Genomic DNA, 12825 nt, shown 5'->3' on the forward strand with positions numbered 1-12825 from the left:
TAGCTCAGGCTCAGCTCATGTTTCCAGAATCTTTCATGCTTCTTCTTTCTTCTTTCTTCTTTCTTCTTCAACCTCCACAACACAAAAACCCCAGTTTTTTTTTTTTTTTGGTTTAATCAGAATCGAAAAAACCCAAATTTAGTTTTTCGATTTTGGGAAGATGGGAATCATAAAGAGTAGCTTCTCGTTCATAGTAGGGACGGTGTGTGGAATATACATAGCTCAAAACTACGACGTTCCGAACATCAGGAAGCTCGCCCACGATGCCCTCTACAAGGCCAAGCTCGTCGAAGAGAAGTACCGAAAGCCCAAAACCAAGGCCGACTACGACGATGATGACGGCTAGGATCCGACCCCGTTTTGCCAAAATCCAACCAGGTCTTCAAGATAAACTCTTGTACTTTGAATTCTAGAGGAATACAGTGAATTTTTTTTTTTTTTTTGGAATTCAGATATTGATTGTGAAAATTGTGTAAAGTCAGTTTTTTGAATTATCAATAATAGTTTGGAATCACTTATCAAACAAAAAGAGAAAAAAGATTGTGTTTTTACTTTTTTTTTTTTTAATGGAATATTGGAAATAGACTGAACCGGACCGAACAGTAGGTGTATATGATTTTTAATGTTTTGGATTTCAGTTGGAAATTTCAGGGACAAATTTGACAGAATTGTTTGCTAGATTATTGTTTGATTGGTCTCCGGCGTGGGGTTTCACTAATTGTTACTCTATTCTTGAATTTTGAGATTCATTTTCGTGTACATGAAGTAGTGTAGTTCAGTAAAATTCTTATTTACATATTGAAATAAAGGAATGGAGGGGTTCTGGTGGGCTAACTATGTGGGGGAGAAAGCGGTATGACATTTTTTGCAGAAAGGATGCGTTATTGTCTTGAAGAAATTGTTGAAACTGCTGACATAGAAGTGTATGGTAGATGTAGGGTAGCATGCTATGATGAAAAGGAGTTGTATCAGTTAATTGATTAAGGGAGTTTACTAAATGGGGGAGGAGCGGCTCGGGAAAAGATTCTCACCTGTGAGAATGAGAATCTCATCAAGATGGGCTTTTCAATGGTGAGTAGGTGTTGTATGTGCTGCTGTAGCGGGGAGACTGATGGCTTTCGAGTTATGGAGTTTTATTTTAGGATGTTTGGGGTTCGGTGGGTTTTACTGGAGAAGGTTCTTGATTTATTATGTGGGTGGCAATGTTGTGGACCAAATTCGGGTATCTGGAATCTTATTTCTTTATGTTTGATGTGGACTATATGAAGGGAATGGAATCAGTGTATTTTTGAAGATGTGGAGTGCATGTCTTCTCAAATACATGTATCCTTCATTTGTTCTCTTTATGAGTGGTCTTTTGTTTGGGTCTTACTGATAGTAACTCTATTCACTCCTTCATAGAGTCTACTCATATGTAGATATTATCCCATTGTAATTCTTTAGGCTACTTTGTGTTTATTTTCACAACGTAGTCTCTTTTCGATAATATTATTTTTTCCTATCAAAAAAAAAAAAAAAGTTTGAGGAGCTGGTTCTAGCAATGTCATTATGTATTTGGGAGACCTTGTATGTCTATTTGTAATAGGTGTTTTTCATTTGGATTACTTATGTAGACAGTCACTATGTTTGGGAGTTTAAAAAAGAATGAATGGTTAAATCATAAATGAATGGAAAATGGAAGGGATATTGTGTATTTTCTATAGTGTAGTTAGTATTTTATAAAAGAATAAATGGAAATGAAAGAACTTTGTAATTTTACTGATATACTCTTCATCTTTTATGTCTTTTCTCAAACTAGGGATAACATTGATAATTCACCTCCATTTTCATTAAAAGGAATGGGTGTTTTTCCCACTTTTGGGAGGAATGCTATGGAGGGGATAGAATGAAATGTGTATTCCCTTATAACCATAAGATCTCCTCCCATTAAGATTTATTTCATTACATTCCCTTGTCACCTCCAAATGGGTTTTTTAATGTTGATAATCTAATGGTGGAGGGTGAAGTTGTGGGTTCAACACTCACTACTTGCCTACTTAACTTACCAAATATAAAAAGTGAAAGTGGGGAAGGGGGGGGGGGGGTGCTCCATGTTCAATAATCAATATTTGGCAATCTCAATTTAGGTCACTAATATCCAACCATCTAGAATACTTGAAAGAGCACCATCGAGTTATAGTTTGAAGTAGTTTATACTCTACTGGTGCCACAACACACGTTTCTTATAGCATTAATAGGAAAGGAGGGGGATTGAAGGAGAGTATTCAATGTTTTTGAGAAAGTACAAACTTAGATAATGTTTATTTACCAATGCCTATAATAGAGTCAAAGCTCATATTTGACCCTAGATGTGCTCCCATCAAAGGTCTTCATGGTGCTCTTCCCTTTTCACCTAAAATTGTGGCTAGGCGCACATGGCCTACTATCAAGCTTAAACATAGGATTTCATGTTGCTTTCTTCAATTCAACAATCACTTTTGTGAGATTTTCATGGTTGATGTCCTTACAGCTAGAATAGGGGCTATGGGTCTGTCTATGTTGTTTCTTTTGCAATATGGATTTGGAGGTTTGATCAGCTGCCTTTGTGCATATATGGTTATTATTTTGATAAGCACGTATCTGGCAGTATCAATGGGCATTTCATTTGCACTTAGCCTATTGAGGCATGGAAAACTAAGGGCCATGAAGTGTGGAGTGAGGTCTTCTTATTAATTTTGGGTGTTCCAAAAGAAGGCAATTGAGCATTTCATCGAAATTGCATTTAAGCTCTTTGTTGCATCGATTGTATGGTTTATTGTGAGTGATTATGTGTGAGCTTGTTGGGTTACTCACCTTCACTTATGGAATTTCTTATATATCACTTCTATATATTGGCATGTTTTATGCCTTTATATATTTCTAGCTAAGCCAAACTCAACATAGGCCTTTGTCTCAACTGTTCTGAAGTGACAGCTGAAAGCCCTTTTAACCATATAGCTTTGTTGAGGAACCTATCCTTCTGGTAAATAATATGCTATAATGTCTTTTGCTTCTTCATTGATAACTTAAGGAGCCTATGTGTGATCTCTTCAATATCCTGTTATTGTTTGGTGTTGTATGTGCAAATCTCTCTCCCGCCGCCCGCGGGGGGAGGGGGGGGAGGGAGGATGTAAATCATTTGGTTCTTCATTGCCCTAGTGCTTATGAGTTACGGAGCATGATTTTTGTGTTACTCGGTTTATGTGGGTTATGCCAGAAGGGGAGGAGGATCTCCTCAATAGTTGAAACTGAAGGCTGGGTGGAATTAGAAGTCACAAAATTTGGAGCCCAATTCCGCATTGTCTTATGTGGTGCCTATAGTGCAAAGAGAAATGCTAGGACATCCGAGAGATGGGAGAAATCAGTGCACAAACTTAAAAGTTTCTTCTTCTCACAAATCTTTATTTGAGTAGATGAATGCATCCTCTATATGTCTTTGATACTATGTTTGAGATGCTTGATGCTTGTTCTTGTATGCTGCATATACATCCTATGTAAGTGGTCTATTTTTTGAATTTAATAAAAGTTTTCCTTAAACAAAACAAATGGTGGATTGCTAGCAAGCTGCCATGCTAATGTTTACCATAATTGGATTCAAAGAAACAAAATTGTTCTCGGTGAACTGATCAAATCTGAAGAAAGTATATTGTTCATAGCATCAGATCATGGGAAGCTAAAGCTTGAGTAGCTGATTTAAGGGAGATTACTCCATTAAATTTAGCTTGGAGTTACTCCTTTGTCTGCACTGTATAACAAGGCCTTTTTGGGGGGTCTGTTTATTGTTTTTTAGTGGCTAATGTGTAGTTTCTTTTCACGGCTTAAGCCTTAGGGCTTTGGGCTTGTGGTCCTGTAACTGAGATTGTGGTGTTCTAATAAAATTTCCTGCTTGCTTATATAACACTCTGTTAACTGGACCGAATCTAGTGAATCGGCCTGGGAATAGACACTATTCTACTTCAATTTCCAATTCCAAGGACCTAAATTTTGGACTGCAAAATCAATCACACTAGTAACAATCGAAGTATTTCAACGAAACATTCCAATATGTAATAAATAACCAGCAAAACCTTTTTTTTTTTTGGGGCATCTCCTTGTGGGGTCTGATCTACGTTGAAATCAGAAAGTAAATGATTGCATTGTTCAAAAGTTTATATTTATTTAGAGTAATACTACAATTAAAAATTATTTTATAACATTTTTACAAAAGTGTTTGTGTAATACATTCTTACTAGTTCTTATTTGGACAAATGATTGACATCACTTTTTTACTTTTTTACTTACTTGCTCGTCATATTTATAAATTGTAAAAAATTTGTAATTCTAACATTTTTCACCTATATATATATATATATATATATATATATTGAATTAGTAATAAGTGTTTGGTCAAAAATATATCACAATCTATTTCACAAATATTCCACGTGCTCTGCCCTCACTTAGCCACCTTCCACACGCATGACGAGACAAAAAATGAATTCTTAAAATCCAAAACTGAAAAAAGAGCAGTGAATTGGGTTAAAAACTATTTTAAACTTTAAAGGGAATGAATCTGCGTTTTCTATGGGTGGAAGTTGAAATTAAAAATGTCACTATCAACTATGTGGTTTTAAATTTAATTGTCAATAATGTCGGCTACCTTGTTAATGCAAACGAAATTGGCAATAATATGTATGAATTGGACCAGTAAACTATATTTGAAAACGTTGAACGTTAAAAAAACAAAGAAATGCTATCTATCTGCACGCGTGAACGGGATCACAAACAATCACATTACACATATAATTGAATGAAAATGCTAATCCCTAAATTCAGATATATTAATTGGTGTTGAGAGATTAGGGAATCTTATATGACCCACAGAGAGAAGAGCAAAATTTCTAGCAAGAATTTATTTGAAAAGAGAGAAGGATTCTAGTGGTCCCCATAATAAAAGTGTGAATGTGTGATGATCTCGTGGAGAAAGAGATATATATATTAGTCAATAACTAAAGGAATCACAAGATGAAGATGTTAAACCTTTTTTTTTAACCTAGTGATTAGAGTTAGAGATATTGTAATTTAGTAAGGTCACTAAACAAAAACTAACCTTTTAATTTGTGGTTCCAATGCAATTGGTATCTTATTGGTTAATACTTATATTGGTCATTATATGTAGTAGTTACCACTCGTTTGTTTAAGTATCTAATTTGTGACTGATAAAAAAACTAATATAGACTTTTTGAAAAGCACTTTAATAAGTTATAAATTAATCGTGTTTACACTATTTCTTGTACTATCCCCATAATTGCCTAGTAAATAGTGTTAATTTTTCACAATTTCTCCCCTTAGCAAGTTGCGATCATTGTAATTGTAATGTTTCATTCACATTAGCCGATCAGTAACACCATTTGATTATTTGATAATCACAATAAGCTGCATCAACTGTTATGAAATTTTTTTGATGCCTTTAAACCGTGAAAGTCGTGACAAACCAATACTAACACTAGCCTGGTAATGGATAAGCAAGAACATTCACCTAACCTAAATATTTGTCATCTAATTCAGAATTGATTAGCATGATTCCCCATCATATTTCTTAAGTGCTGGCCACATTCTTCCTTCTATTTTTTATTATATATTTTCTCAAACACCCAACTTAATCCACTTTCAAACTTACGCATGAGACTCCCTAAGAGCAAAATTTCCAATATTTTAGTTGATTTGAAACGCATTCATAATGTTACTACTGAAAATAATGGATTCCTTTACTTCCTTTGTCAACTAAAAAAATAAATGACAGTTGAGGAAATGTGCCTAATGCTAATCCAATTAGCTTAAGCATACGTGGAAACACAAATTATCAAATGTGCTGCTAGAGGAGAAAGAGAAAGAAAAAATAGTCTTTAATTTCTGACAACACATTGTTGTTTGTTCTTCAAGCCCGCGTGAGTTTTAGATAGAGCTCAATTGGGATTGGTAATAGCACAGAATGAGAAAACTATACAGTCCCTCACCACACCAGACATACTCGTTCTCGTAGCAAGAGTTTTATTTTCATGGAGTTAGGTTAATTTAGGGTCTATTTGGATGCCACTTATTGCTGAAAATTGAAAATTTGAAAATATTATAGCAAACTAAATTTTAAATGTGTGAAGAGTACCGAAAGACTCAGTTTTAAAATTGTTTTTTTTTCTGAAAAAAATATTTGCAGGTCCCGTGAACAGCACATGGGACCCACTGTGTGTAAAACGCAAACACACATTAGTTGTATTTCACCTCTATCCAAACACTCCCTTAGTGTGCGTTTGGGAAGCGCGTTTTGCACTTCCCAACAGCACTTTTTTGTTTTAGTGGGTCCCGTGCACTGTTCACGGGACCCACAAACCTTTTTTTTCAACAAAATAAACATTAAAAATGAATTTCACGACACTATTTATATATTTAAAAATTATTTTGCTACAATATTTTCAGTTTTTAGTAATAAGCGGTATCCAAACAGGCACTTAATATTTATCCCTCTTGAAATATGCTTTTGATGTCATGTGTCTAAAAGATTATATTATAATCCAAAGTTATGTAGTTATTACATTAATTAAAACAGTGATTCAGTCAGAGCTGATGACCAGGGCACAATCTTAGGTTATGTTTGGTAACCATTTTTGTTTTCTATTTTCAAAAACTTGTTTTTAGGATATAAATAAAAAAACAAATTTCTTGTATTTTTGAAATAAAAAACATGTTTGGTTAGTTAAAATTAAAAAAAAAAAAAAAAGTTTTTTGAAGAAAAAAATAGAAAATACTAAAATATGTTGTTACTAGGATTTAAACTCTAATACTAACCCATTAAATGAGACAGATTCATTAAATTAAATGCGTATTTTCATTGACTTTTGAAAATTAGAAACTGAAAACAGTCTTTTGCATGTTTTCAATTTCCTTCACAAATTGAGTTTTGAGAACAGTTTTTATTTTTAGTCCATTTTGGGTTGCCAAACAAGTTTTTTAATCTGAAAAATAGAAAATTGTTTTTAAAAACAGAAAATAAAGGGAAAAAACAATTACCAAACACACCCTTAAATCTTCATCTCCTTCCTTTTAGATTAATTCATTAATAAGGGCAAGTATAATTTTATAGGAGTACTTATTTGTGAGATTGAATTAACTTTTTGTTAAAGATTTGTTTGTTTGTTTGTTAAAAGTTGACAGAAATACATGTGCAATTAGAAAAAGTAAAGACTTTATTTTCTCAAAAAAAAGAGTAAGACTTTAAAATACTATACATAAACCTTTTTTTTTTTTAGAAACAAAATTAGTATTTTTTCTAGAGAAAATTTCAACTTATAGCGTTCACTCCTAATGATAGCTTTTTATCATTAAACAAAAATACTAATTGTTTTTTAGTGTGAACAGAGATTGAATTTTAAATCTCTTATTCAACTGTCAGAGACCAGTTGAGTTAACTGGAATTCACAATACATAAACAAATAAACTAACAAGCTTAAAAAAATAATTATAATAATCCAAACTTGCCTATAATGCAGTTGTGTTATGGCTAATGTAACATTTTCACTAAAGAAACCCATGACGGAAAAACCAGTGGCTATTCTATTTGAATAGAGAATACCATGTGTTTTCTTTTGGATAAAGAAGTTTTTTTTACATTTTTTTTATTCTTTTCACCAAAACAATTTGCACCATGGATTATTCATGATAGGTAATTGAGTGCCTCTTACCAGACGGTTCTGTAGGTCAAAAGTAGAACGTTTGGTGGGGGTCATTTTGTGGTACTATTTTACTAATGTGTGCCTTTAAGGTACAATAATTTATCAATTTTAGAAAAATTTTCTCAAAAATTAAAAAAATTTTGACAATTTTTTCAATTCTCGAGAAATTTTTTTCAAAAATGAATGAGTTAATGTGTGTCTTTAAGTTACATTAACCAAACATAAGGTTACATTAACCAGACCCATATTATAAACTACAAAGCATTGAATTTTTTTAATTGAGAGAAAAACAAGAATGGATTATGGTCTCTGCACATGTTACACGAGTCAGCGCCAATGCAGGGCTCACAAACCTCCTAATACTTTTTGGTCACCTGATCTTGAAGCATGTAACCTTATGTGTGGACCACTTTTTACTTTCGAGGGCTAAATTTGTTGCACCTTTTTTAGACTGATAAATGAGGTGGGATTTCTATTCAGAGTCTCAGACCTTTGTCTAGTGTGAAAGGAAGTGCATCGTCATTTTAGGCAGCTTATTTTCTTCCTCTCTCTGAGTGGAAGTTTGGCTCAGATTAAAAAGCCAGCTGAATCAGCAAAATAAACGGATGTCAACCAGACCTGAATCTGTAAAATATTTGTGTTTGTAATGGATACAAAGGATTTTGATGACAAACAACTGAAATTCACGTTCTTAATTACAATTCAACTTTTGATCTCAATTCACTAAAGCAACAAAGCCAATTAGCCTACCCTGTTCTATACTGTAGCATCTTCCCTGATTTTGAGATGAATTTAACTCCCCAAGTGACTGAAGCCAAGCACAGGCACCATTGAACATAAGTTGTTCAAAAGATACAGCTCTAAACAAGGCAAACCAGTTGAGAGAAAATGGTACAGATTGTAATTGGTCAACCTTCTGGATGATGCTATGTGTGTGTGTGTATATATATATATATATGTATGTATGATTTGTTTGATAGAGATACAAATAATGTACAACGGATGCCTCAACCCTCTCCACATTTTGGACCCCCCACCAAACCAAATGATGGAGAAGGTTAAAAAATACCCTCTACTTTCTTTAACCATCACACAAGGATCTTCATTTCAATATAGCGACCAGACTCATCAGAGGCTGTGAACTGGAGCGTATGTATAAGTCACACATGTACAACACAAGTAGTAGCACTATTAGCCCTCCAAAGACTCACACTTCAAGTGCTTGTGCTGGAGATCTTGATGCAGACACCCCTTGTGACCTTGATTCCTGTATCTTTGCAGCCACCTCAGCCACAACTAGTCTAGTTAGAAGCAGCCCTGCAATTAGAGCTGCTGCCATCAACATTGTGAAAACTGCACTCCAGCTTGTAGAGGAAATATAACCTGTTATTAAAGGCCCTATCGCAGCCCCAACAGAGCCCGTTCCATCTATAATTGCTGTTACAGTTGCCAGTGCCCGGGAGTTCCCTTCTAGTGAACTGTGGGTTCCCAAGTCAGCTGAAACCGCTGTTGTTATAAGAGCATATGGCCCATTAACAAACATGCCGGTGATGAACATGAGAATGATATTTACAGTCAAGGAAACGTGTCCATAGCTTCGATAGAAGAAGAGAGCAGGAATAGCACAGTACATGAAACTTGCAGCTGTTATGGCTCTGGCACCTAAGCGATCAGAAATGTGACCAGCTAGGATTCCCCCTAGCACACCACCAACATCAAACAATGTAGACAAGTTTCCAGCTGCGGTGCTAGATAAATACTTTCCATCAATAGCTGCAAAATGAAAAAACAAAAATGAGAATTGATCAAGGTGTTACTTTGGATGCCAATAATAAATTTTGTGAAGAAGTTGTTGAGTATGGTTGAGATACAAAACTAGGAGAGCAGAGTGTTTAAGCTAATTCATAGAAAACTCATTTAGGCCACTAACTTGTCAAGAAGTTGTTGAGTATAGTTGAGATTTGTAACTATGAGAATCGTTTGTTCAAGCCTATTCATAGAAGACTCAATTAGTCCAGTAACTCATAATATCCTTTCTCATCTCTGCTTTACCATCTTATAGTTGCAACTAAAAATGTATGCAAATTTAACCAAATCATAGGAATAAAATGCAAAAGAACTAATATACCTGTGTGGGTAATGTAGAATGGAAGCCAGTAGAGAAATGTATAAGCAACTAATTTGGCAAAGAAAAGGCAAAGAGCAAAAGGTGCAACTCCTGGAATTTTCCAAGCTGTTATGAACCCCACAGCTTTCTCCTTAACCACTGTCTCTGAATTTAACAAAGGTTCTGTTACTCCCTCGCCAATTTTCTTAGGAGAATGCAATTCATCATTTTCTTTATCAGCTCCAACAGACTCAGGATCAACAGGTAATATAAGAAAAACCACCAAACCAATGAATACAATCATGAGACCAGGCACAACGAAGGACCAACCCCATCCATAGCTCAATAGAGCAGAAGCAATCAAAGAACCTGTGATGTTTCCAATAGAAGTGTGAGCATTCCATATACCCATAATTAGCCCTCTCTTGCTCTTCCCAAACCAGTTACCAACCACTGCAACCACCGAAGGCCATCCAGTTGATTGGAACAAACCAGCAACCATTTGAACTACCAAAAAGTACCAAAAAGAATGAATGTTTCCCCAATATCCAACGCCAAAGAGTGAAGTAAACAAGCCGGTTCCCACCATTCCCACTGTTAAGAAGATCCTTAAATCCAATCTATCACCCAATTGACCTGAGAAGTACATTCCCAGAGCATAAACCGCAAGGAAAGCAACATCGAGTTCTCCAAGCAATGCTGTCCCATCTGGTCCATTAAATGGATACCAGCCATCCCCAACTTTCCATGAAAGTTTAGCTGGTTCCTCAGAGTAAGATGTCCTCCATGGGGTGAACTTCAATCCCACATCTGATGATTCTGGATCAAGGGTACTCTTAACAATGCTTGTGGTTTTTCTAGTGGCGTGGTAACTTGCATATGCTAAAAAAGTTACAATCAAAACAATTGCTTGGTGGGTTTTGTAGGAAATTCTGGTTCCCTTGATGTACTCCAAGAATCTGATTCCAGGGGGCTTGCTATAGTTGCTCTCAGGTGTTGGTTCTGACAATGAACCCATTTATCTATTCTCAATCTGAAGGGGATAAAGAGGAAGAAGAAGTTTAACTTCCTATTATAGGTTCCACAATCAGCAAGCTGAAAATAAGATGATAAAAAAGAATTTAAAAAAAAGAAAAAAAAAGGAGACGTGAGATTGAATTTAAAGAAGAAACTGAGAGCAACTTGCCTATTTCTGCACCAAATCAATCACAAAATTCAGCTATGGTAATCAACTACTGTCATATATCATACAATAGAAAACACATTGACAATAAGTACTTCAAATTCCTATACAATGAGTCGGGGACATGTTCAATTTGACTTTTCTATTTCCCTTGTTCTGACCTATTCAATTTACAATTTTCAAACTTTCTTTAAAAAGCACCATTTTCTTTTTATCCAGCAATATTTTAAAACCAGTTCCCTAACTTGCTTAGAGGTAAGTCCGAAACATTTTCCCAAAAGTTTGATTCTGAACTTAATGGTTCAACAAGCTGATGGAAAGCCAATGGCAAAAGGTGCTTCTGAACTACTAGCTAAAAACCATCTTTCAGGTTGAATCGTCTACTTTACTTTAATTTCAGTTCTTTCATACATACAAAATCACAAACTAGATCGAAAAGGAAAAGAAATCCATACTTTGAAGCAAATCCTTAAACCAAACTCTTACAGACCAAAAAAAATGCACCTTTCAACAATCAGAGAAAAATTCACCATTTTTCAAACCAAAAGTGATTTTAAACATTTACCCAAATTTTAAATTTAACTTCTCAAAGATAAATATTTGACAAAATCAACCTCCTCATCACCAACAAAAAGAAAGTTTCTTTTTTTATAACTAAAAAAGATTGAAACAATCAAAAAGTCACAAAAAAAAAAAAATTCCAAGTCAAATGTATGTTTGAAAAAAATACCATTTTATCAAATTCCTTCCTTGAAGGATCTTTCCCAGACAAAACCCATTTCTCAACAACCAAAAAAATACTACAAAATTAACTAAGAAAAATTGACAGAAAACTAAATGGTCAAAGAAATTTAGAAAACCAAAACTTGCCCAGATACCAAAACAAATATAAGAAATTTATATTACCCTGTAAACTTACCTTTGAGTTTAGCTTTAGCTTAGCTAACTGGGATTCCTTGCTTTCACTTTCTCTCTCTAAAATACCCAACAAAACACACACACTCTCTCTCTCACTATGTCTTTGGTTTTGGTTATGGTTCTGGTTTTGCTTTAACGAACAGAACACACTTCCGTTTATAAAGGCTTTGATTCGAACGCAGAAGTAGCAAACGTCGAAAATTCTTATGTAAGTTATAATATTTTTTAAAATTACTATAATGCCCCACTCTCTTGCTTTTGAGGGTTTTCGCGTAAACTGCTTTTTTGTATTACGATACTGCCATTGAATTTGTCTAAATGACAAAAAAACCCTCGTTAGCATATTCTTTTTTTTTTTGAGAATGCTCGCTAGTATATTCTTGTTGTAGTGTTTTGGTTTTCTTTTTCCTCATTATAAAAATAGATACTATGTAATCATCGTAGTTAGAACTTGTATCTATTAATTTATTTTATTTATTGGGTAAAAATAAGGTAAAAAAATTATTCAACCTTTCATGAGCAATAGATCATCTTATTACAAAGAATTTACTTTTGTGAGAGGCTAAAGTATTGTTTTTATAAAGTATTAAATAATTACCCTGCCTAACAAACAGACTCTATGACTATGAGTAATGAATTTTATACTTGGGTAAGTATAATTAAATGAGATATGTCATTACTTTCCAAAAAAAAAAATTAAAACAAACAAGAGGTGGAAGAGTAAAAGAAAATCACCTTGGTGAAAAAGATAATTAAAAATTAAGGAGAATAATTGCACACTTACTTATTTTATTATAAACACATAGGTTGCTTTCTAAAGTAGACATTAGAAACCCTTTTTCAACGACTACTCCCGGTGGGTCAATAGGAAGGATCATGTGGTACGTAATTGA

The 12825-nt window shown here is 34.3% G+C and overlaps 2 protein-coding genes across 3 annotated transcripts; one reads left to right on the forward strand and one right to left on the reverse strand.

Moving 5' to 3' along the window:
* LOC142619961 (uncharacterized) lies at positions 1 to 980 on the forward strand. Its single transcript, XM_075793372.1, has one exon. The coding sequence runs from the start codon at positions 161 to 163 to the stop codon at positions 344 to 346; it is 186 nt and encodes a 61-aa protein (XP_075649487.1). The 5' UTR covers positions 1 to 160; the 3' UTR covers positions 347 to 980.
* Positions 981 to 8313: 7333 nt separating this feature from the next.
* LOC142618281 (putative glycerol-3-phosphate transporter 1) lies at positions 8314 to 12099 on the reverse strand. Of its 2 annotated transcripts, none has more exons than XM_075791190.1 (3): positions 11934 to 12099; positions 9853 to 10864; positions 8314 to 9497 (listed from the first exon to the last, which is right to left on the reverse strand). In XM_075791190.1, the coding sequence occupies exons 2-3, from the start codon at positions 10847 to 10849 to the stop codon at positions 8932 to 8934; spliced, it is 1563 nt and encodes a 520-aa protein (XP_075647305.1). In that variant the 5' UTR covers positions 10850 to 10864; positions 11934 to 12099; the 3' UTR covers positions 8314 to 8931. The 2 variants fall into 2 exon arrangements, with proteins under 2 accessions (XP_075647305.1, XP_075647303.1); XM_075791188.1 differs by having other exon boundaries at positions 9853 to 10926.
* Between the last annotated feature and the right edge of the window lie 726 nt (positions 12100 to 12825).

The sequence above is a fragment of the Castanea sativa genome, chromosome 12, assembly GCF_040712315.1.
Source record: "Castanea sativa cultivar Marrone di Chiusa Pesio chromosome 12, ASM4071231v1".
NCBI classification, from domain to species: domain Eukaryota; kingdom Viridiplantae; phylum Streptophyta; class Magnoliopsida; order Fagales; family Fagaceae; genus Castanea; species Castanea sativa.

Coding starts and splice junctions, on each gene's coding strand:
- LOC142619961 (XM_075793372.1), top strand. CDS start 161: ATGGGAATCATAAAGAGTAGCTTCTCGTTCATAGTAGGGACGGTGTGT.
- LOC142618281 (XM_075791190.1), bottom strand. CDS start 10,849: ATGGGTTCATTGTCAGAACCAACACCTGAGAGCAACTATAGCAAGCCC. Junction 9,498..9,852: donor ATTCTACATTACCCACACAG/GTATATTAGTTC, acceptor TTCATTTTGCAG/CTATTGATGGAAAGTATTTA.